Genomic DNA, 25,835 nt, shown 5'->3' with positions numbered 1-25,835 from the left:
CGAATATGTTTTACATCATTACAGTAGCTGTCGCGAAAAAGCGGAACATTAAAATGACCAATTGTTGTCTGGACAACCCGAATAAAGTGTTCTTTGACGTAATAAATTAGCCTACCCTCCATCGCTGGCTTGGAATGCAATTAACACTCAAAATGTTTCATAAAAGTAAAAAAGTTTTTGTGACTTTTTCATCGAACCATTCGATCGAGAGTCTCTTAAAAAATATTTCAGTCAATCGCAATCAAACATGTTTGCTATACTGTATATTATACACTATTTTCAGCGTTGTCGACCATTACCGGTGAGAATTATGTAAAAAATATTTCAGTTGATCGCAATCAGACATAAGTTTGCCCCACTGTATATTATTCACTATTTTTCAGCATGTCAACACTTTCTGCTTAGAATTGTGGTTACTTCTACCGAATCTTAGAATTCTGGTTACTTCTACTTCATTAAAAACGTTTGGTATGAGTCGAACAATTTTAAGGTTCAATTTTATTGCGACTGCAAAACCACGGTAACATCATATACACGTACATATACACGTATATAGTAGGACAACTAGGCCCGAACAAGGGAAAGTATGATTCCCTATCCGCCCCATGAATATGCACTTCTTACTTTAAAATCTTTCTTGTCTAAAGTAAACGACTCTAACAGATTTGCAACATTTTTTGTCAAACAAAAATTTAAAGCTTACATGACACATAAACCTCTCCAAAGGCGGATAACGGACTAAACAGAAAAGGCAGTAAGAGCACCCTTTGTTACGGATTTGCAACAATTACAAGTACATAGTGAAACAGTATAAAAACGGAAACGGATAAGAAATAAAATGGATTAGAAAAAAATCAAATAATTTAAGTGGGGATGATTTTGAAAACTTGAAAAAAAAATCGTAATTAAAGATTTAAATTTCTACTAAAACATGGAATTGTACAGTCGCGTTGCTACAAGTTTTATGATGTCATCATGTTAATCTATCAGCAACACAAAACGAATAACGTCATAAAATGATGCAGGCGCAAAATATTAGCTTGATGTTAGCAATAAACAAGTAGGACAAGAAACAGGATTGTTACATTTGGAATAATTATGCACACAAAAACTTATGCACAAAACGAAAACACGCATCTTGTTTTGAGGAGAACTTGGCAAACCTAATTGTACCGGTAAAACAAAACTCGACAATGAAAACAGAGTAGAGAAACGCAAGCAAATACAGCGGCAAAAAAATTAACAAAAGAAAAACGTTACATGGAGTGCAGTGTATTAAGTGGTGTGCAACAGGAAATAAGAAATTCCTGCCAGGATGCGAACACATTAGACAAGCCACATGCGGAAAAAGTAAATGTTCTTGTAAACCATAAAAATCACACATTTCGGTAATTTTTGTTTTATCCGATTTATAAGTCGACACAATAGCAAACGCATTAAGAAGTGGCTTTTAATCATATTCAAAAAGTTTTGTAACGTAATTTGTGGTAAACATAATCTTTCTTGTGCATCATGATTAAGAAGTGATAAGTGTAAACAAATGGCAAACGTTGCCAAAACGCAATCATTAAAATATAACTATTTTTTTATTTGCAACCATAGACTAAGCGAAAGTTAGCTTATATTTTCCTTCCTGTCAAAAATAAGATTCGAGCATACTAGTTAGCCTTGGGCTTCCCGCCTGTGTACATCGGGTTGCGGAAGGTAGACGTGGCCTTCTTAAAGATCGGATTCTCACCCTAAATGATACAAAAAAACATTGTAAAGAACAAGAAAAACGTTATACCACCGACGACACCCCTTAAGCTTTAAAAGCATCAGCCTTTCATTTTTCCTAGATAATTATTATTAACCATTTATTTTTAGGTTTTTTACTCCAGAGTTAGTTTTTTAAGCAAGCAATCGGCGGCTATATAGTATCTTCTTCGCGTTTATTAAACCAAATTTCAGATCTAGGTTAAAAAAAGAGAGTCAATGCCTTTTCATTAGTGGGATCAAGGTTTAAAGGCGATTGCTATAATAAACTGGAAAACAAACACTTACTCCCTCCCACTTGGGGTCCTGCGCTTCTTTTTGGAAGTTCCTATATTCCCTCGCGTCCTTAATGGACGTGAGCAGCTTCCAAATGAGGAGAATGGCGAGACCAATGCCAACGATTGCGGCGATAATACCGATGATGATATATATCGGATTGGTAATCACTTTGCAGACTAAACAGAAAATAAATCATTACAAAATTACCATGAACATCGAAACGCCAAGTAGTGTTTTTACGAAAATCAGTTTGTCACAAAGTGTATATTGTTCAACTATATAGGATCAGACATTTCGAAAGTGGAACAGGCTAACGATAAGCGCTCTGAACGGTTTTTAATGTCAAGTCCAAAAATTCATGCACATGGAAGTAAAAACTTCGACAATAGGAAAAATAAACAGATCGTAATCTGTTGAATTACGGGAGGTTCCTAATCCCTATTTTTGTCAAAAAAATTTCGGAAAAATCAATGTAAATCATATCCAGTAGCAACTTTATGTTTTACACAATTGTTAAAACGACACACATGTGTCAAGTAGCCTCGATGGTTTTCCGAAAAAAGTTTCGTATTACAGGTGGGTAAATTGAAAAGTTAGCAGAATAATATTTTTTTGTTCACCGTTTGCATTATAAATCGCGAAACAGAAAAGCCTTACTTTTGTTCGGGTCGACGTCCACCATGATCACGTTGTCGTCTCCCACTTCCGCATAGTAAAAGTTAAAGGCGCAGTCGTCACTCAAGTCGGTTACACGACATTCCTGCAGATAAGCGCTTCCTTCGTTGTTGTCCAGCTATAAAACAACAAAAGTATGTAAACAAGACTGTTTTAGTCACAATATTTTTGTCTTTCTCTTTGCAGGCCATATAAGCGTCATGAATCAAATAGTATTTAACCCCTTGTTGATATTCCTTTGACCTTTGGTAACGTTTTAAATATTTAATTTTAATTTTGTGAGATTTATTTGAAATATAGTCGATGCGCATATAAAAAAAAGTTCGCAATCATTTAACGTAACAATATTCCACAAGCCTAAGACTAAGATGTTGTTGGCCACATATGACCTGGGCCTGGGATTTTACCAGCCTGACAGTGGTAAATTGTTATAAAAAAACAATAATTAAAATTGTATGTCTTCAGTTTACAATTACATTGTTATTAAAATGGTTATTTTTGGCATTTAACATGTTGATTGTTGGAGCATGTATGGGGGTAAATATCAGCCACGTTAGACAGGCTAGTTTAAATAGTTATCTTGTATTACCCTCCTTGCGAGAAATACTAAATTATAACAAAATATTTTTATTTTCCTATTAGTAATGACATTTGCGGTCGTAAGGGCTTACCGTAGTGACGTTGTACTTGACGCAGTTGGTGTCGCATAGATCGGTTGTGTTGTAGGTGCCAGTCGCAAATGCCTTACACTGGACACAGTCTCGGTGAAGGTTACATGCGCCACCCGGGTTCGTCTCACAAAAGATTCCTCGAAACTAAAGAGAGAGTCAACATGTCGATAAAACTGGACTTGCGAAAGTCTAAACATTGCGTTCATTACTATTTTTACCATAATTTTACACGATTCAAATAAAACATGATCTAATTCACAAACTTGCTAAGCAATGCTTTTCGGTGAGTGTTTTGGGCTACAGTTTTAAGAACACTAACCGCGACAAAAATAAGCAAATAATGCACATCACATTTAAAATACAAGGGTGGGGGGTAGGTTCTCCAAAAAATAAGTCGACCTTCAACACACAACTCACCTTGGCGCCGGTGACGCTCGTCTTGCAGTCGCACTTGCCGCACTTGCATACGCCATTGCCGTTACACGCCCCGGTGCTGTTGTCCTGGTTAGAGGGGTCGAAGCAGGGGGCTTGGTCGAGAGGGCACTCGCACTTACTTCCCTCCCAGCCCTCCTTGCATCGGCAGGTGCCACAGTCGCACTCACCTAAGTCTGATCGGGGACAAAGAAATAAGAAAAGAAGCCAGTTAGGAAAAGTTTCGCGGATTCGACCAAATACAAACCCCCTACTCGTTCCACTCTGGCGACTTAATAACACGTTTTTCCCCTGGAATTAATGGTGGGTAATATAACTAACCAAATGTTCACCGTATAAAGGTTGGCGGCACATTACCAACCACGGGTTTACCAAACGCTCAATGCTAATTTTATCAACTAGTTCACCAAAACTGCGACTCTTCCAAACTGTTTTACGAGGCTCTCATGTTTAGGCTGTACTATAGTTTTTGGGATGTCCATTGTCCAGTGCCAATTTTCGTGTAGTTAATTTTCTTCCTATTTTATATATCAAGAGCAAAAAAATATTCGCGCTTAGCGTTAAACTCTAATACAGATATACCTTAGCATCTTTTCAGAAATCTTGTCAGAATAAATCGCCGTGCATCTTATGTCTGTTTGTTATATTTTACAGGGCGGAGGGCGAAAGCTTCGCCGCGTACATGTATTGTAAATTCTGCATTTTCGGTATAGGTTTGCGAACAAGAGTCGGGACCTTTTTTATGTGTGACGTTCTCACCATGCCACGTCAAACAAAATTACCGGCCCCATTCCTACTAAGCATTTCTCAAGAAGTCCTGTAGTGTGAAATAAAAATCGTCAACTGTATAGCCTACACAACATTGTTAGTGTGCAGCATTTAGAATAAATGTAGCTTGTATGAGGAAGGAAATTGGGTGAATTCATTTCGGTCTATATTCAAGGTGTGGCTTTTGGACATTGTAAGAAAAAACAAGTAAGAAATGTGGATGTTAGTCTCTGACCGGTAGGCCATCCCTGAACTAGGTGGGTTATGTTATATACGCTAACTATTCATACCTCAACTCACACAGACAGATTTAAAGCGAAAGATCGTAGCAAACACTATAATCTTTACTAGTCGGTGTACAACCTGGCCTACATGCGGCGCGATACAGCACACCCTAAGTAATTTTCCAGGGTTAGCCCTACAGACCGATTTATTCGTACTTAGTGCTAAGTGGTGTTATTATCCAAGCCATGTTACTTGCACAATCGAATTAAAATGTGAACTTACTGTTGCATACTTTTCCCAAGTTTCTGGGACAAGTCGTGTTGTCGCATTCGCAGAACTTTCCGTCGATCTTATGGCCGGGTTGTTGGCTAAAAAAACAAAGCGTTAGATAAGTCTGTAAATATGTTTGATCATGTGTTTTTTTCACAAAAACAACTTATTTATCGTTTTGGGTTAACAAAGCAGCTTTCTGTTCACACAGCTGTTGCAATAACCTGGTCAAATAAAAATCATCAAAATACATTATTCTACCAGACCAACCAGAATATGTAGACTGTTGTAAGCTTTAGTGTTTTACACACCTTTCAACTCGAGGTATGTTCAAAAATATCGGATCGGAGCCGATACCCGATGTCAAGTGGAAGTACCGGCACTTGCCCAATACTAAGGAGGTATCAGTGCCGATCCGATACCAAATAATATGGGAACTTCAACCATAATTCGCGATCCAAATAGGGATTTCTACCTTGAAAGGTAAATTTGTCAAAAAATAGTAGATTTGCAACAGAACTTCTTAACACTAAAGAACATTTGGCCTAATACCCTGGAATAATAAATTACTTTAAAACGTTTCAATTTGCCAATTGCTTGTTTGAGAATCGTAATGCCGTCATTTGCTATAAGATAGGATCATCATACATTTTGTCTAGATTATGGGGTACCGGTATTGAAATAAAATGTCCGAGTATCAGACATCCCTAAACTCTAGGCAAAAATTACATATTACTTTCCTATAGCTTTGACCTGCTTAAGGAGCAATAAATTGTCTCAGAAATAAAGTATCTATGCGCAGGGTTTTTTTAAGGTTTGGTTTGGGTGACCGCTAAGTAGTTTTAAGAGACCGCAAGTGTTTCATTTAAATACGAAAAAGTCACAAGTCCAAAATTTGGGAAACCGCTGGAGAAATGCGGGGGACCGTTTCAGTCCCCAAAACATCTTAAAAAAAACACTGTCTATGCGTAAATCGATCTATTAAAGTCGAATACAAACGAAGTATAACGAATATTATTAGATACATCAATGGCCTAAAAACTTTCGCAATTTTTAGCAATAAAACATAAAACTAAGAAAACGTACCGGCAGAGGCATTTGCCGCACTGGCACAAGCCTCGGTCGTTGCAGACCACGCCTGTGTTGGAATCGGTACAATTGACCAAATACGATTCAATGCTAGAGACATCCTGCTGATTGCACGAACAGTCCAGGCCAGTAAAGTCGGGCTCGCACACACACGCTCCGCACTGGTACTGACCATGACCTGAGGACAACAAACGCCATATTTTTTATTGGTTAGAAAAAATCGCTTTTTTAACACGTATTTAAACTCTCTTGCAAACAGTCGATAAGCAATAAGCATGGAAAGCAACAAGAAAAATATGGACAAAGCTACCAATTTTTTGTATTTCTGAAAAAGATTGCATTACTATGGGCCGAAAATATATTTTCGGGAAATATCTTGTTTTTGCCGTTATTCTTTTTTGGTTTGCTTTGGTATGATTCAGACCGATTTTATGTTCGAAGCTTTATAGAAAAAGCAGATATCGTTAGAATGTTAGAACTTTCAGACATGATGTAGAATGGTATGTAGGTGCGTATGTTTAAGAGTCGGTACCCCTAGGGCTAGGGGCCTTTGATTGGGGGACTTAAACCAATAGTGTTATGTCATTATTATATTATTTACAGCTATCTACTCCTATCCAGCGGGAGCAATATTTCCAATGCGAGATTTGTTTGTAAGTCGCTTGTTTGTTCTGCTGGATAAGCAACGGATTCATGCTTCGCGCTTTTAGCCGCGCGTTCGACTTGCCTTTTAGAAAGCTTCTCTTGGTATAATAACTTATTGCTAACAAAACAACATAATTTACTTCTGAATAAAAACGCGAAATCTGGTGGTCATGTAGACCTTAGCACCTGTTTTGCATGTTGTTACAATAAACGTATCAAGACAAAAAAATGGAAAAGTTGGAAAATGTATAGCAAACCATAGGCGTTAAACCATTTCAAGAGAATGAATACATTTGCTTTTTAAACATGTTAGGTGTCCAAAATATAATAACATGGCCGTACGCATTATCTACGTAAATTCTATTTGTATATATTTTTTAAATATTCCCCAAATACCTCGCCGTATTTGAATTTATTGTCGCGGTAATGAAGAGACATGGCCAAGTTTCACCCATCGTACAACGAAGGGAAGCATTGCTGGAAGCTTCATTTATACGAGGTTAGTGAACTGTTTCGCCAAATTGGACTATAAGCCAAAAAACTAAGTTTTCTTGAAGGTAAAGCTTTTAGGCGTCAAGTGTCAGTTTGTCACTCTCTCTGGGAATGAGATTTTTGTTTTGAAGCGGCAACATTAAAAATAACTAAAAATATAAAACATTTTGATTGCAAAATGATTCTAAATTTAATTATTCATAGATTCATAGTCTTTACCAAAAAACGTATAAGAAAATGGGCATATGGGATTCTTAATATTCCAACGGTAATTACTTTACCTCGCCGGGACAAAGTCAGTCGTTTTCCAAGTTTAAGGCGACATAGTATTTAGCTGGAAAATTAGCGCAGTCTTATATAAGGCAAAGGCCTGGTGAAACGACTCGTGTATATAAACAAAGAGGATGGCGCATGCCCTAATAATATATTTAACAGAAAAGGAAAAATGCAATATATTAATACAAACATTTTAGAATCGCTAGTCTATACTGTACGTACTGCATCTTGACGCGACAGTTTGAAAAACGATTTGTTAAATCTCTCTTATTAAAATCTGTGCAATGTAATTAGTTACAATTTCGCCGAATTTCATGCTTTTGTTAAATCCCGCGTTTTAGGAGGAAGACTAAAAATTGATTATAGAAATTGGCGATCGGGAGTTGACCTGATTATCTTTGTATCATTAGATCAATAGTGCCTTTCGGCGTTCGTCTCTTACCAGAACAATTATTGGGTGCCTTGTTGATCTCACACTCGCAATCACAAAGGGGTTGGAGTTGGATTATCACCTCCTCGTTGTACCCATATGGAGAAACCTTAACGGTAACCGGCTTGCTAAGACAGGTGTCGGTCGATATACTCAGAGTAAAGTTGACCTATTTTAAAACACACAAACTAAGGGTGTTTAACAACATTCTGAACGGCAAGTTATTAGTGTCTGCAACGATCAAGATAGGTAACATTCTTTATAAATGTTATTTTTTTTAATTAAACTACTATTTCAAACTTTAACGCGAAATTCTATGTATCATGCAAATTCAATTTACCTTGAGTATCAACTTTTATTTATTGATAAATATATTTTAAGTAAATCCTGCTAACCACTGAAAATAAACGACCATCATACATTCTACTTACCACATCACCGAGCTTGAGTCCGTCACATTCAAGGCCATCGACGGTACCCGTACTACAGTGGGCAGTAAAGTTGCTTACGGTAACCTCTTGTGGGGCAGTGACCTCCAAAATTACCTTAAAACAAACAAATTTATATAGTCGAACAATGGTCGCCGTGTAAACTATACGCTAACTTTTGTTGGCTTATGGGTAGACTTTGCAATACAATCTAAAAAGGTAAAAATTAAGGAATACTCTTTTTCTGTCTAAGTTATGTTGGCCAGTATATCAATTATCAATATTATTATCTGTAAAACTATCTTTATTTTGAAAAGATTTATTAAAAGCATAAGTTTAGTTTGGTTTAGCCTTTTTAGATTAAACGTTTTAAACTGAACAGTATGTTAGAGGCTAATTGAAATGTGACACCATAGAACTTATAACAAGGGCGATGAGGAAATGTTAAGCTGCACATCAATATGTTGCTGAAAACAAAGTCCTAGCAATATATTTATACGCGCTCTTGTTTGTTAAACTTATTGCGTACTCAGAGCTGAAACGTTTTATTATATGGGCCGAAAATTTATTTTCGGGACATATCTTGTTTTTGCCGTTATTCTTTTTTGGTTTCCTATGGTTTCCTATGGTTTCCTATGGTTTCCTATGGTTTGTTTCAGACCGAGTTTTGTCCGAAGCTTTATAGAAAAAGTAGACATCGTAGAACCTTCAAATTTTCAGACATGTCGTAGAGTGGTATGAAGGTGCTTTGTAAAAGTTTATGAGGCTGCACTCCCAGGGGCCTTTGCTTGGGGGGTAAAAACCTGAAATATTGCGTTTTAGCACTTTGTAGCTAACGACAGCCATCTAGCAGCAGAAAAACTTTCATACAGAATTCGTTCATATTCGCTTGCTTTGTCCAGCTCGCGTCGCGACGAGGCGGCTGCTGGCATCCCTGCTGCGCCCTATTGTCCCGCGCGTGCAACATTTGTGTTGGAAGTGGCTTGCCTAGTAAAACTATGCACATGCGACTTGCCTTTCATAAAGAGGCCTCTCTAAGTAAAAAAACCTATTGCTCTTACAACACAACATATTTTACCACCGCAAATTTAAATGCGAATCCTACAGGCAGTGTACACATCTCTGTTAGCACATGTTGTAATTGTTGCACCATTCAAACATATCAACACCAGGTCTAAGCAAATATAATTATACAAGGGCCGCAACAACAAAAAGCTTAAGTTTAACGCATTCTTAACGACGACGTTACAAAGCTACGTCATAACATGGCGTCATAAATAAATAAATCTTGCGTTTATTGGATTTAAATTGGCAAAACTTTCAATATAAAACGTGGCTTATTAGGCACATAAACGTGTTTGCATATTGCTCAAAACTACAGATTTAAACTCTGTTTCAACAGTGATTGCTCAGACCAAGGCATGGTAAAAATTTACACAGTAAAAGTTGGAAAAAGTATAGAAAACCATAGACGTTAAATCATTTAGAGAGAATGAAAATATTGACTTTTTAAACATGCTAGCTGACCAAAATGTAATAACATGGCCGTAAGCATTATCTACGTAAATTTTTATTGATCAAATGTATGTTTCGATCATTTGCCAAAATCTACGCCATATTTGAACCCCCTTCGCTTCAAAGCCATAAGTTATTATATTATTATACACAACTTATAATTGTGTGTTGATATGTTGGATTGGAGTAACATACAGAACAGGTGCAAATAGCAAATATTCTCCAAATACGATGTTTCCAATATTCTCCAAATCGTATTTCATCGTATTGTCGCGGTAATACACAAAGAGGTAAGGCCGTGAATAAAGTTTCACCCACCGTACAATTAATTATATGGGCCGAAAATTTATTTTCGGGACATATCTTGTTTTTGCCGTTATTCTTTTTTGGTTTCCTATGGTTTCCTATGGTTTCCTATGGTTTCCTATGGTTTGTTTCAGACCGAGTTTTGTCCGAAGCTTTATAGAAAAAGTAGACATCGTAGAACCTTCAAATTTTCAGACATGGCGTAGAGTGGTATGTAGGTGCTTTGTAAAAGTTTATGAGGCTGCACTCCCAGGGGCCTTTGCTTGGGGGGTAAAAACCTGAAATATTGCGTTTTAGCACTTTGTAGCTAACGACAGCCATCTAGCAGCAGAAAAACTTTCATACAGAATTCGTTCATATTCGCTTGCTTTGTCCAGCTCGCGTCGCGACGAGGCGGCTGCTGGCAACCCTGCTGCGCCCTATTGTCCCGCGCGTGCAACATTTGTGTTGGAAGTGGCTTGCCTAGTAAAACTATGCACATGCGACTTGCCTTTCATAAAGAGGCCTCTCTAAGTAAAAAAACTTATTGCTCTTACAACACAAAATATTTTACCACCGCAAATTTAAATGCGAATCCTACAGGCAGTGTACACATCTCTGTTAGCACATGTTGTAATTGTTGCACCATTCAAACATATCAACACCAGGTCTAAGCAAATATAATTATACAAGGGCCGCAACAACAAAAAGCTTAAGTTTAACGCATTCTTAACGACGACGTTACAAAGCTACGTCTAACATGGCGTCATAAATAAATAAATCTTGCGTTTATTGGATTTAAATTGGCAAAACTTTCAATATAAAACGTGGCTTATTAGGCACATAAACGTGTTTGCATATTGCTAAAAACTACAGATTTAAACTCTGTTTCAACAGTGATTGCTCAGACCAAGGCATGGTAAAAATTTACACAGTAAAAGTTGGAAAAAGTATAGCAAACCATAGACGTTAAATCATTTAGAGAGAATGAAAATATTGACTTTTTAAACATGCTAGCTGACCAAAATGTAATAACATGGCCGTAAGCATTATCTACGTAAATTTTTATTGATCAAATGTATGTTTCGATCATTTGCCAAAATCTACGCCATATTTGAACCCCCTTCGCTTCAAAGCCATAAGTTATTATATTATTATACACAACTTATAATTGTGTGTAGATATGTTGGATTGAAGTAACATACAGAACAGGTGCAAATAGCAAATATTCTCCAAATACGATGTTTCCAATATTCTCCAAATCGTATTTCATCGTATTGTCGCGGTAATACACAAAGAGGTAAGGCCGTGAATAAAGTTTCACCCACCGTACAATTAACGGAGGGAAGCATTTCGAGTAGGGATGTTCAAGGCAGAATATCGGCGACACATTTATAATGCTTGCTTTAAATGCGGCGTCAGCATTTTTTGGGGCGACCAATTACTTCGCGATAAGCTTCGCCTAATAATTAAGTGTCAATAGGGTGTATTTACCGCCGCAAGTTTAAATGCGAAATCTTAAGGCAGTCTACGCCTCTCTGTTAGCACCTGTTGTGCATCTTGCTCCAACCAGCATACCAACATCAGGCCTAAACTTATCTAGCAAAACTTTCGATTTAATAGTTTGCGTATTAGGCACGTAATAGTGTTTTTCATATTGTTTGAAACGACAGATTTAAAGCCTGTTTTAACAGTGATTGCTCGGACCAAGCTATGGTAAAAAATTACCTAGTGAAAGTTTGCAAAAGTATAGCAAACCATAGGCGTTAAACCATTTTTAGTCTTTAAGAGAATGATAATATTTGATTTTCAAACACGTAAGCTGGTCAAAATTTAATAAAATAGCCATATGCATTATCTAAGTAAATTCTATTTATCAAATATATGTTTCGATCATTCCCCAAATTCTACGCCATATTTGAACCACTTTCGCATCAAAGGCATATTTTAAGTGGGGACGTTTTCGGCCCATATCTGTTTTTGCTTGCAGAAACAAGTTAAGGAAAATGAAAAACAAAATATATAATATAAAGTACACAATACAAAATATATACGTATTTCATCGTATTGTCGCGGTAATACACAAAGAGGTGAGGCCGTGAATAAAGTTTCACCCAGCGTACAATTAACGGAGGGAAGCATTGCGAGTAGAGATGTTCAAAGCGAGTAGAGATGTTCAAAGCAGAATATCGGCGACACATTTATAATGCTTGCTTTAAATGCAGCGTCAGCATTTTTTCGGGCGACCAATTACTTTGCGATAAGCTTCGCCTAATAATCAAGTGTCCGCTGCAAATTTAAATGCGAAATCTTAAGGCAGTGTACGCCTCTCTGGCTTAAGTGGGGAATTTAAAGGCTTAAGTGGGGAATTTTTCGGCCCATATCTGTTTTTGCTTGCAGAAACAAGTTAAGAAAAATGAAAAACAAAATATATAATATAAAATACACAATGCAAAATATTAAAAAATAAAAAGTATTAAATAAAAAAAAAATGAAAATAAAAATAAAACATAAAAAATGAAAAATTAAAACAAAAATCAAAAAAAACTAAATAAAACAAATAAATAATAAAAATAAAAACATTAAAAAATAAAAATATTGAAAAATAAAAATAAATAATTAAGTCAATCAAAAATATTAAAAAAAAAATTGAAAAAAAAAAAAAATTAAAAATTAAAAAAAAATAACACTAAACCTTGAAAGTATACCCCCTGACAAAATAAACAACAACCGCACCCCCGTCTAGTTTTTTTATCTATTTCTGTTAAATTAGACAATGTCGTCACATACATTATTCTTAAATATTTAAGTTTATCTAATATTACCCAAGCAAATGCAATTTTTTAGAATTATTTCTTAATGATGCCACGGTATGACATAACTTTTTGACGTCATTCTTGAATAGTTTTATGGTCAGCCGAAACAATAAACCGGAGTTCGTCCCTGGTTATCAACAGACTGTTGTGCTTATTAATTATGGGTATCAGCTAATAGTAACTCTACATAACTAACTATTCAATTTTACTTTGTTTTCTATTTTAATTGGTATCATCAAACAGACTTGAAGAAATTATTAGACCGGGTGCAGTTTTGTTTTGTATTCTACGATTTGTTTATTTTGCTAATCCTTGTGCGTGGTTAAAAAACTTACTCTTACTCATGAGAAAACAAATACATCAAAACTTTTCTAAAAACAACACAAACGTCACAAGAAATGCAAAATCACTACATAATATGGAGACAAAAAATAATAGAACTAGTTTGTACAGTAGCTTATAGTAGATTATTTATAGATTTATTTTACCTGGCCTTTAAGATCATTGTAAGCATTTTGAATGAGACCAATGATATTAGATGAATCGGAAGTCAAATTTCCAACAACTGATTTTGGAATCATTCGTTGTAGATTCTAAAAGCATGTGTACTTAGTAATAATAAACGTTAGAGAAGGTCAATAAAACAAAAAAATGCTGGCAATTTCGGGCCTTCATGCTTCAAATGAATTTCAAGAATTAAAACGTTATGATATATCTACCTTGTAACTAATATATTCTTTTTCAATAAATATAACTGTTTCAACAGGCAAAAAATAAAGTTTATGTCTTGCTATTTAACTAAATGAAATTACTATTCTAACCTGAAACTACAGAGCATAGATTTGAAAAGTAAATCAATCATAAAGCAATACCTCATATGTTTCCACAACGTTTTGTGTTACAGCGAAGATAGGCTGAATGTTGTACTCGGAAATTTTCTTTACCAAATGTCCAATAGATGGGTAATCCTAAGATTTTACAAAGTTAGTATAACTGCTTCAATATGTATCAATATATAAGTGTAATTGAAAAAAGGCAAGAAATTTATTTTTAAGTATAAATAATAACTTTTTTTATGAGAATGGAAATTTTTTTCTTATTTTAAATGCTGATAAATTATTAAAGTACTTTCTAGAGTTAGTTAAAAGCATTGGTAAAAGTTACCATTTGATTAGCCATTGTATAGCGGCCAGCATTATCCAGATAGCACATGCCGTCATTGGGACGCACAATGCCACCTAGTTTACCATCACCAGCGTAGTGAAAACCAGCATCTGTTGAGAAGACGAGCAAATGTGTTGCATCATCCCTCCAATTTATTTCATTCTGTTGACAAATTTTAAAACAATCATGTCACAAAAAGTTTATAACATATTGATGTTCGGCCATCAACTTACCAAATTGAAGAATATTATTAGTAAACAATTACAAACAGGATGCCTAAAACAATTTTTATTTTTATTTTTCAAATATTATTAGAAAGTTTAAAATAGATATTTTAACATATTTGTGTGTTGTACATTATAAGATCTCTACCTTGCACACAATAGCTTGCATCATTGCATCAAGTCCACCTTCAGGATTGTCCAGGTTAGAGGAGTGGGTCACATTTTTGACAGAGTTAACAAAGGCATTTATGTGACTGGTGAGGGGCAAATCGTTGTGGAAACTGTATGTTGGGACACATGGAGCCTGATCCGAACAAGGGTTTTTCACTCTACAAAGAATTGCTGTTTAAAATTCACTTCAATAAAGGTTTGCCAAACAGTATTTATGCTCATTTTTAAATGAAAGACAATTTGGAATAGCCCTAGGCTGTATACCACATTTATGGTTTATTTAAGGAAGATACAAAAGTTTTATTTTGGGGCTTTATATCATATTAAACCAGTATTTCTTGGATCTTTTTTACCTCAGGGTGTACCTGTAGACCTCTATAAAATCATAGCACAAGAGAAGGAAGCTAGAATATTGTTGGGTGTATCAGTATTTTTTAAGTGCCTGCTAGTTTGCATTACATAGGCTTAATAGTTGCATATCTTAAAAGTTTTATGAGATCAAATCTAAAAGAAACGTCTAAAGAAAAACTAAAAACATATTTTTTGTTTTGCAGCTCAATAAGCTATGTATCAAGGTAAAATAAAAACTCACAACAGTATTTTATCTCCCTATAATTTACATTAGATTATGATATATAATGCAAGGGTTCAACATTCACAAAAAGTTGAAAAAAAATAAAAGTGTAATATATAAAGCTGCTAAATTCTTTGATAATTTAATTAGTACCTGCAATCAAATATTATTAAAATCAATAATCAAAATCAGGGATGCCAGCCAGAATTAGACACAGTTTATTCCGCTGGAGTCAGACATAAAAATTGGGTAGCAAGTTTAGAACCACAAAGGCACACACTGTACATCATTATTAGGTGAAATAACATAGTGTGACGCCGTGACTTTTTACCAACCATGTATTATGGGTATACGAGTTGCCCACATGTGGTGTATATTACCAGTATTTTTTTAAATACAGGTTTACTACAATGTTTCATTTATTAATATAAATGTAGGTTCAACAAAGTTGGTTTATTTGGCTGGCGACATACTTACTACTCAGGACTGGACGAAGTGAGTTTATGTGGCTGGAGTCTGCAAAATAGCACATTTTCTAGGCCGTAATTAGACATAAGTGGTACCAAAACGACTCCCTAGCTCTATCGAAAATTAATTACCAAGTTTTCACCACTTACTTGGAGGGTACAGTAGAAATAAATGGCATCACAGTTTTGTCAATGAAAGATCCAAAGCCCAAGCGGAAGTCCCGGGTGATGTTTTTCATGCTGTCACCAAGCTTCTGACCCAAATCACGCAATGACTGCAAATCATTTTCCATTGATTTGGATAAATCAAGCAAATAATACAGGTCAACAGGATAATCTTCAGCTTGCTTGAAAGACAAGCGAACATTCAGAGGATCACCTAGAATAGAATTGTACAAACAAATAAAGAATTTTTTTTAAAACTAATAATATATATACTTATTAATATGTAGCCATATAAGCGTGTTTAACAATTTAATATATAGATTGTTTAATTTAAACTTTAATCACAAGATTCCAAGATTCCAAGGTATCATTCTGAAGTTGTCACAGTGAAAATTAAGAAATTACTTGTACTTTCATGGTTCAAGCAAAAGTAAAATAAAGTTTCATAATATATACAGTAAAAACAAAGATTTAGGTCTGAATTAGTGTCAAAATGAGAGCACATCCTGCAAAACAACATATAAACCAGTAAGGTTTGTTAGGGTCAGACAAAATTTCCTTGTATTTAATACACCTTCAATTTGTCAATTCAGCAAAATGCTAAGCTAAAATTAAAACATTACCTTAAGTAATTTGGATATCAATTAGGCAACTTTTAAAAGACAGGTATTTTGTTGTAATTATGTGAAAGGATTGTTTTTATGGAAAGGAATCGCTATGTTTTTGACAAGTTTTAATATATCTTTCTCTGCCTAGCAATATATTTAACATATCAGCAGGCATTTTGTAACAATAATTACTACAAGATTTAAAAAACATAAAACAAATATAGTTATGTTATATACACACAACATATAACAGGTGCCACTTCTACTAGTGTTTTAGAAAACTAATTAAAAATAAAGCAATTGAAGTCATAATACAAAATCAAAGTACACACAAAATAAATAAGGGATCTTTACTTAATAAACTATGTTACGGTAAATGTATAGTAACCTGGACGAATGTAGCCATCAATCAGTTGGGGACGAATCTGAGTTGCCTTTCCGACCCCTTGCTCACCCACATTAGAGTGATTCGCATTTTCTTAAAAATAGTTAAAATATTTCAAATAGACAGAACTATAAATTTGTCACATGTTAGTAATTCTAGGAATCTAGGTGTGTTAGACTTAATCCCTAAATACTGGCATATGTTATACAGAAAATAGTCTTGAACTGGCATTAGCCTCTAAATAAATTTAACTAGCAAGTATAAATTGTAGGTTTGCTTAAAATATATGATAAAAATAACAACAGATGTAAAAAAAATCCCTAAAAACTTAATTTATGCTGCACTGTGACATGTTTTTATCTTTAGTATTAGGGTCAGGCAAAAAAAAACGTTAAGAAACACTGATTTAAAGCAAACACTATATATAAATGTTTAGTTATAGCAACAGACCTTTATCAAATCTTACCATGTTCGCTTATGTAAAATTATGTGCAAACTTATTTTGTAAAAGTAGGGAATTATAACGGTCCCAATTACCTAATATAAACAGCAAAATTTGATTTAAATCTTAAGGATATGATATTCTACTTTGAACAACCCTACCATTAGGGTTGTTCAGATTTTGAAAATTTTTGAAAAGTTTAGCTAATCGAAGTTTTTCCCATGGTTTGAACCTTAAAAATAGGATTGACAAAAAAAATTTTAAATTTGGGTTATGATTTCGCCCTCCTCAAAGCCCCCAAAGTTTAGCAGTTAAATCATCAAAATATGGGAAATTCCCATATTGCGAAAATTTTCTAAATTGGCTCTATTGTAACCAAACGATGACAAATAGTATTGGAAAATGTTATTTGTGCTATATTAATAACGAATGTGCATATAGAACACAATAAAGCATTGCAAATTAGCTAAACAAAAACATTTTTTTTACAATGATTAATTTTTTAAAGTCTAAAAACTATCACCGATGTTCTACGACTTGCAGGAGGCTAGCGTGCTGCTGTGCATCATCAGTGATGTTTGCTGAGTAATCAGTGTTCAACTTGACCATTCTCTCAGTAACATCATTAACAACTTGAAGGTATTTACAAAGTTATCCGCAACTTGGCAGTCTTTATCTTGCGTCCAGTTACAAACTGGATGCCTCAGCTAATAGCAATAAACGCCTAGAAAAGAAACAAGAAACCAGGACTCCTACCCGACTAATTTTTTTAATCTGGTGCGTCCTGTTACGAACAATATTTTGTAAACCACCGGCAGCGCATCAACCAGTTTATTGCCTTGTTTTATGTTTCAGCTTTGGTAAAAACACATATTGGTTCCGATGCTCTAATAAATGATCAACGTTTTGGCAAACCATGAAAGAGCATTCAATAAGTTGCCTTCAACAAGCTGCTGAAGTTGATCATTGGTACCTAAATGAAGCAACTGTATTGTTTTATATGTTCAGTTAACGCCCTACTAAGGATGATTTCTTTTCTGGGCGTTTATTGCAACGTGCTGAGGCATCCAGTTTGTAATTGGATGCAAGATAAAGACTACCAAGTTGCGGAAAACTTTGTAAATACCTTCAAGTTGTTAATGATGTTACTGAGAGAATGGTCAAGTTAAACACTGATTACTCAGCAAACATCACTGATGATGCACAGCAGCACGCTAGCCTCCTGCAAGTCGTAGAACACCGGTGATAGTTTTTAGACTTTAAAAAATCAATCATTGCAAAAAAAATGTTGTTATATGGCTAATTTGCAATGCTTTATTGTGTTATATATGTACATTCGTCATTAATATAGCACAAATAACATTTTACAACACTATTTGTCATCGTTTGGTTACAATAGAGCCAATTTAGCAAGTTTTTGCAATAGGGGAATTCCCATATTTTGATGATTTAAATGCTAAACTTTGGGGGCTTTGAGGAGGGCGAAATCATGACCCAAATTTAAATTTTTTTTTGTCAATCCTATTTTTAAGGTCCAAACCATGAGAAAAACTTCGATTAGCTAAACTTTTCAAAAATTTTCAAAATCTGAACAACCCTACCTACCATGACCTTGAACATACTAGGATAAATCCCTAAATCACAAACTGTTTTTTTGTTTTTGGCTTCCAGTGTACTATGACATGTGTGCTGTTATCGTCATTTGAGAGGCTAGAGTGCAGTTCTACACTAGGGTTGCTACATTTATTTCTTGACTTGATCCCCTCTAACGGTCCCTGTATGGCTGAGGTCAGGAGTTATAACCTTAACCTTAACCTCACCACTGGCGCTGGCTAGATTTATCTAGGTTGGCTTTGCTTGCTTGAAAATCTATGATTAAACAAGTTGTTTATGAAATCCCTTATTAGTAAGGCTCCCAGTGTACTACGATATGTGTGCCATTATCGTTTGTCAGTAGGACTACTAAAAGGCTGGATCGCAGTTGTATACAAATGTATATGAATGTTTCAGTTAGCATACAATATTGGTGACTAATTTAATTGTCCAATAACTTGTTTATATGGTTCTTTATTAAAAATAGCAAAATTATTTATACTTGTTGCATTTTGCCAAGACAAGGGATCTTTTATGTAGTCTGCAGGACAATTTCCTGATTCCAAGTTCGATCTTTCATCACATCGCGAAATGAAGACATTTGGGTTGTCGGCATATGCCTTTGAGGATTAAAACAATCTTATATTAGGTTGTCGCACTTAAGGATGTTCAAAGTAGAATCCCAAGGTATTCTAGAATAATAGGTTTCAAATCTAGAATAACAAATCCAGAATAGCGAATCCTAGTATATTTTTATTAAATTATCTAACCTTGGTTTTGTTCGGGGAAGGGATTAATCTTAATCTACCCCACAGGGCCGACAATCACAGCAATAAATCGCCCAAACAATTTGCTAACATGTGTACATTATAATAAAAAATTCTCCCATATGTTTAACATTCTTAACAACTGTAATTTGAAGCAGTTCTAAACTGTATTATGTCAACTGTCCAGGTTGTTGCCAAAACTTATATTTTTGCCAATAGTGAGTACAATGGAACACTGCACACAGAAGTCTTAAGCAATTCGGTCCTGTTGTTTAAAGCATTGTTGGGTTTTAGTGCTTCTTTATTTACTAACATGATCTGTTATGCAGTCAAATAATGTACTGCAAAGAATACAAACTTACTATTGACATAACGAATTCTTGACAATTACGCTGTGCATAACTGCATAACCTCGCTGAATATTGGCCTAAAGTTGACCTGAAGTAACCCTATAGCACAATTTGTAGACGGCCAGCACGTTTTACAACGTAATATTACTTTTGCAACTTTACGCATTTAGGGAAATTGCGAACTTCACACCAGAAACTACACATTGATCGCTCGCCAAATAATGCTTGATTGACACTTATTATAAGACAAACGTTATCACGAAACGCGGTAATTGGTTGCCCAAAAAAACGCTGACACTGCACTACCAGGTTCCATTCAAAGCAAGCACTGTGGTCGCCGCAGCGACAGGCCAACTTATCACACGCGTTGGTACAATTATGCGCAACAATCAGAGGCAAATCATTAAATGATATCGGTTCCAATTACCCGAAATAAACGGAAGAATTGGATTCGAATCCAAGGATTCGATATTCTACTTTGAGCATCCCTAGTTGCACTACAGATTAGAGATAATTTTTGATAATTATAAATTTCTTTTGAACTTACATTCTTTGTAATGTCACAACAGAGAAAACATAAACAAGTTTTGATAAAAACTTATAACTTATCCAACATGTCCTATAGAAAGATTTGCCAAATTAAAAACAAATTAAGGCCACTATAATAGGGTTTTGGTGACTATCTGATAACTTGGTTGCTTACATAACAGAAAGTAATAAGAGTCACCATGAATGTTGAGTTTGGTGTGCTAAGGGTACTCCTCGCACCCGTAGCAGTAACATGGGGCACCTGCACACCTAGGCTATAATGATGACAAATCTTCAGGATATAAAATACTTTATATTTCTGAAGATCATCAGACTTTAGACCATTTTCCACATAACAACAGAATTAGTCCACCATTTATTAGGCACATTTGTTCATGTCAACAGGGTGTGTTACCTTTTCCACCAGTTGCAGACATTTATATGCCATTAGAAGCCATACTGTATATCTGCGTTAAGCCGTTAATTAATGTAGAGCGTAGTAGTAACTGCCACAAAAAAATTTTTTATCATATTAAAAATTGTTTTCTTGCCTATTTGTAACAAAAAGCTCAATAACAATCTTAACACCTTGCATGTTAAAGCTCACCAAACTTTCTTTATGAAGTTGTGAGAAACATTCAAATGTTTATAAAGTTCACCAAATTTGTTTGAAATAAAGCAGATGGAATTACCAACTATAAACCTAGGATACTTGATTTATTACGATTTCTCTTACTATCGTATGCGATTTAACATTCTTATAGAAAGAAGCCATGATTGTCGAGACTGGTTTGTCTTTATGAAGACTTGTGAATGTGAAGCTGTGAAAGATTATATATTGTACAGTTTATAATGCTAGAGGAAAGAGTTTTGCAAAAAAAGAATATTGTAATTTGATTTAAATGAACCACGATCATGCAACACAATAAATAGTTAAGTAAAAAAAAATGTAATTTGTGCAAGAAATTGAGAAACAAGTTGGATCATGGTGCAAAAAACTATTTTGGGGTGCCTAGGGCAGATTTTCAGTGACCGATTTTTCTTTAAACTAACAAAATCAAATCAAAAATAAGGGTTAACGTTTTCTTGTACCATAGAGATTAGTTATTAAGCAGTTTGAAACAACTAATGCTGAGATAGGTGGTTTTTATGCAAGCAATTGGTGCTTATGACGTAATAAAGCTATTGTTGCTTAATGCTTTTAAGACTTTCCTGCTATAGAAAACCATGCTAAATATAAAATCCGTACAAAGCATAACTCCCTGCCAAATTCATTAGAAACCATGAAAAGATTTTCTGAAGCTTTGTTCAAATTGCTGTGTTTTATATTAGTGTAAATCCTTACTATTGCACATGAAATTTCCTATTTGCACTAGTAATTATTGATTCCAACAAAGTATAAATATTGGCAAAGAAAGCTTTGCCACAAATGACCATGTAATAAAATGCACATGGGATAAGAATTAAGGTAAAGTATGTGAATTATTTTGCGTATAACATTTACCATTTTCATAGGTCATTAAATAACATATGGCAAAATATTAAATTGGAAAAAAGTATGAGAACCAGGACAAATAAAATTAATATTTTCACTATATAGCTGTGAAATACAATGTACTTACTGGATATTCACACCATGCACACCCAGGAATTGAGATACAGGTTTTGCATGATTTTGCGTTGCTTTCTACGCAAGAGTTGGGCTCGCCTGTTCAACATAAATTTGTTAAAAAGTGTGTTAGCTGCAGAATTTCTGTTATTCCATACCTTGTGACATAAGCACGAGAGAACAAAAGATAAATGCTGAAACAGGATGAAACATGATCACAAAAATTACCTAAAGTTACTAAAAATAAACAGTTAAAATAAAAATATTGCATAAAATTGAGTCCTGTTGATAAACCATGACAAAACAACAGCAAAAACACATTCTTTACACACTTATAACAAGGAAATAAGGATACGCCATATATTGACATCATTTAATATGTGGCCTTAAGACTACAGTACAGATCACAGTAAACTAACTTTAATCGAAGAATAATCAAACCTAAAATGTCATTATTTAAAATACTTCAATGTATCTTAATACAATAGCGCTAAGGAACAATTCAAAGACCTATTTCAATAAACGAAAGGCGGTGATATTTTAATCTTCAAAAACATTTTTGACTTTAATGTGTTGACTGTTGATTCCTAAAGCTGGAAGCTATATTTGAAGTCGTTTATTGCTAAGTCTATTCATTGATTAGGCCTTTAAACAAATCCTACACTCCGCCGGAAGCAGTTGAGTTACACAACTTCCTGAATTACTGAAATACCGCACAATATAAAACCTACATTGGCTATACGAATTAACGTGTCTGGGAATAACAGTAAATCGAAACGACGAATGTTTAAGCATTGCTAATTCATACAAGGTAACTACCAAAACTCAACAAGAAATCAACAAACATAAAGCGATTATAAACGAGTGGTTTTTAAGGCAATACGGGCGGAGGCGAGTGAACATTTACGGAGGCTGACCAGATGAGACAAATAGCGAAAGACTTTTCTCATTTTACACGGATGAGTAGTTATGCCCATGTTTGGATTCAAAATATCGCACTTTGTTAAAGCAGGGCGGACATAAGGGGGCAAGCTGGCAATTTCCTCCAAAACTGTTTTATGTCAATAATGTATATAAAAATATATTTAGGAGCAACATATATTATAAACTGTTCCTGCGCCTCTCTTTCTATCTTTCCTTTCTTGCATTTTCCGTTTCTTGAATAAATGTTCAGTCAACCAGGGGAGGGCTTAAGAGATGGACACGATCATTTCACCCCAAACTAGACTTTTGTTAACCTAAACCACCTAAATTCAAAGAGTTACCCATTTGATCTTTTTTTAATATTTTTTTTTAATATATTGAGTATGTAAATTAAAGGCACCATGTAATATTTTGTACAGGAGCCAGTGTCCGTAGCCTAGGCCTATTTGTTATTTACTGTGTTTCTTTTGCGTGCGCATTGCACAAATTTGTAAACGTTCTAGCGTATTTTCTTTTCCCTGCATCCTGCTCGTTAACTTAATCCCAGCGAATTCGTTTTTTTCTGGACGTTAGTCCTATCCTTTCTACTGCAAACCAGTCAACAAACGCATGCCTTAGGCTACTTTGCCAGACGAGTTAACTGCGCTGTAAGCTGTTTTATTGAAAGCGGAGTTATGCTGGAAAATTTTCCAGGGGGGGGCAATCAGGGAAAAATCAAAAAAGGGGGTCGTGAATTTTCAACTTACGGAATTCCCCTATTTTTCGTCTGACTTCATGAATAATGACGTCACAAAACAGTTACAGTATGACGTCATAGAATGGTGATTGCAAAACGTGATAAAAAAACTAATCAGAAACAGACGAATACGTCCAGCAAAAGCGACCACGTGCGTCGTCAACAATCCTGTCAAGCGCCAGCTGCGAAACACGGTAACTTCAGGCAAAAAAAACACATTGTAGAATACCCACTTGCTAATTACTCAACCTAAACAAATAACGAAAAAGAACAACTTCCAGCGTTTACGGTCGACCATACAAAAGACGAAAAACGGCGTTTTGCACTCGATTTTGGTTTCGCATTAGATTAAGACGCGTGACCCAATTACTTCAATTTTAAAGCACGCCGCTTCGAACAGTTTGTTAAACCATGACAAAACCGAACTAAAAACGATAATATCACTTACAAAAAGAAGGTAAGAACTCCCGCCCCCTGGATACGCCACTGGGGGCAATTGATAATGTATAATATTTTTAACCTTCATATACATATTACACTTATAAATAATACTAATAATCGCATTTTGAAATTCCAGGGGGGGCAAGTGCCCCTCCTTGCCCCCCCCGTGCGGGCGTCCATGCTTGTGGATATGGCACGTTTTCTCAAACATAACTATTCTACTTTCGTTTTACTTGCAGGCGCTTTCAAGGAAATTGCGAATTATCCACTGGCATTACACGTTGGTCGCTCGCCCCAAAACACTTGATTGACACTTAATTGTTCGGCGAAGGTTATCGCGAGACGCGAAGTAATTTGTAGCCCGAAAACAACGCCGACGCCGCACTACATGGTTACATTTAAAGCAGTGCTTCCCAACCAGTGGGTCGCGAAGCATTTCTAAATATTACAGATTTCTATTAGATCAGGAAATTATTGAACTATCATTGCGCAACATTTATGTAACAATCACATGTGTTTTGTTTCATGAAGTAGTACGTACGCCAGTAGTAAAGATGCAGATTTTATGTAACTGTTATTCTTATTTCCAATAAGTTGCATTTTGAATAATTGCTGAAAAGCATGCACTATAAATGTGTCTTAACAGCCACAGGCCTATCCAAACTTGCCACAAAATTGGAATTGAATCCAAAGATCCGATGTTCTCCTACAACCCTAGGCAGGATCCTTAAAAATTTCGCTTCCATTTAGTTTCGGTACAACTTATTAAGTGCGGGACGTAGCATTGTTTTGTGCAATGAGCGCACATTTTGTATGCCTTAAAATGTGAGAACATTTTGGAGGTCCTGAGTGAGAGTATTAGGGGAACAAAACAGACATGGACGACTATATAATTTTAGTTTTCCTTCCAATTCAATGAGTTTGTGCAAAATGCGACTAATGCTAATATGGATTTTGAGTTGCTTGTATGCCCTTAAGCAGGGTCGGCAACCTTTTTGCAATGCGGACCAATCTAAAACTGATTTTTTTTCGCGGACCGGCCTTAGAAAATCAAATGTTCAGTAAAGGAAAATTTAGCACAACTTATTTCAATGCAACCCGCGGGCAGCCTTGACTCATTTCAATAAAACTTGTAGAACTTTACGTTTTTTGGGAGTCGAACCGGTTTTGGGTCAATGTCTTCCGAACCTGAACTGTTTTTTTGTAAGATTTTATGGTTCCAGAACTGAACCGTATAGTTTTAATTAACCTTAACTGAACCTGCAAACGAAAGCGGTTCACTTCAGCATGACGTCACAACTTGTATTCAACAGACTCAAGTTACGCCATGTTCGATATTTTATAAAAAAAACATATGAATATTAATTAAATGAAAAGTGGATTTTGAGATACTTGAATAATAAGTTGCTGTTTTTTTAATACGTCACGTAACTTTGACAATTCAAAGAATATGCTCTACATTTATTGATCCACATTATTAGATTTAACGCAACTCCTATAGTGTACCTATCCTAACCGGAACTTTATAAACCGATTTCGAAATAACGACGGTTAAACTGGAACTTTAAAATTGCCCGGAACTGAACCAGATTCCGAAAAAATCCTTCAACCGGAAAAGGCAAACGGTTGGACTCCC

The 25,835-nt window shown here is 35.2% G+C and overlaps 1 protein-coding gene across 1 annotated transcript; it reads right to left on the bottom strand.

Moving 5' to 3' along the window:
• Positions 1-490: 490 nt before the first annotated feature.
• LOC146145134 (integrin beta-1-like) lies at positions 491-22,993 on the bottom strand. Its single transcript, XM_083389599.1, has 18 exons — positions 22,257-22,993; positions 22,112-22,197; positions 19,347-19,464; positions 16,813-16,902; positions 15,802-16,030; positions 14,588-14,768; positions 14,216-14,377; positions 13,924-14,019; positions 13,540-13,644; positions 8,439-8,552; positions 8,020-8,176; positions 6,162-6,342; positions 5,088-5,173; positions 3,798-3,988; positions 3,381-3,524; positions 2,692-2,827; positions 2,044-2,210; positions 491-1,739 (listed from the first exon to the last, which is right to left on the bottom strand). The coding sequence occupies exons 1-18, from the start codon at positions 22,309-22,311 to the stop codon at positions 1,659-1,661; spliced, it is 2,379 nt and encodes a 792-aa protein (XP_083245725.1). The 5' UTR covers positions 22,312-22,993; the 3' UTR covers positions 491-1,658.
• Between the last annotated feature and the right edge of the window lie 2,842 nt (positions 22,994-25,835).

This window comes from Ascidiella aspersa, chromosome 5, assembly GCF_963924565.1.
Source record: "Ascidiella aspersa chromosome 5, kaAscAspe10.2, whole genome shotgun sequence".
Lineage (NCBI taxonomy): Eukaryota > Metazoa > Chordata > Ascidiacea > Phlebobranchia > Ascidiidae > Ascidiella > Ascidiella aspersa.
This window is presented reverse-complemented; position numbering and strand designations above follow the sequence as displayed.

Bases quoted from the DNA above. Each gene is read 5' to 3' on its own strand.
- LOC146145134 (XM_083389599.1), bottom strand. From the start codon at position 22,311: ATGTTTCATCCTGTTTCAGCATTTATCTTTTGTTCTCTCGTGCTTATG. The intron at 19,465-22,111 runs GTAAGTACATTG...TAATCCTCAAAG, and splicing joins GTGCATGGTGTGAATATCCA to GCATATGCCGACAACCCAAA. The intron at 16,903-19,346 runs GTATAAATAATT...ACTATTTTTAAG, and splicing joins GTCTTGGCAAAATGCAACAA to AAAATGCGAATCACTCTAAT.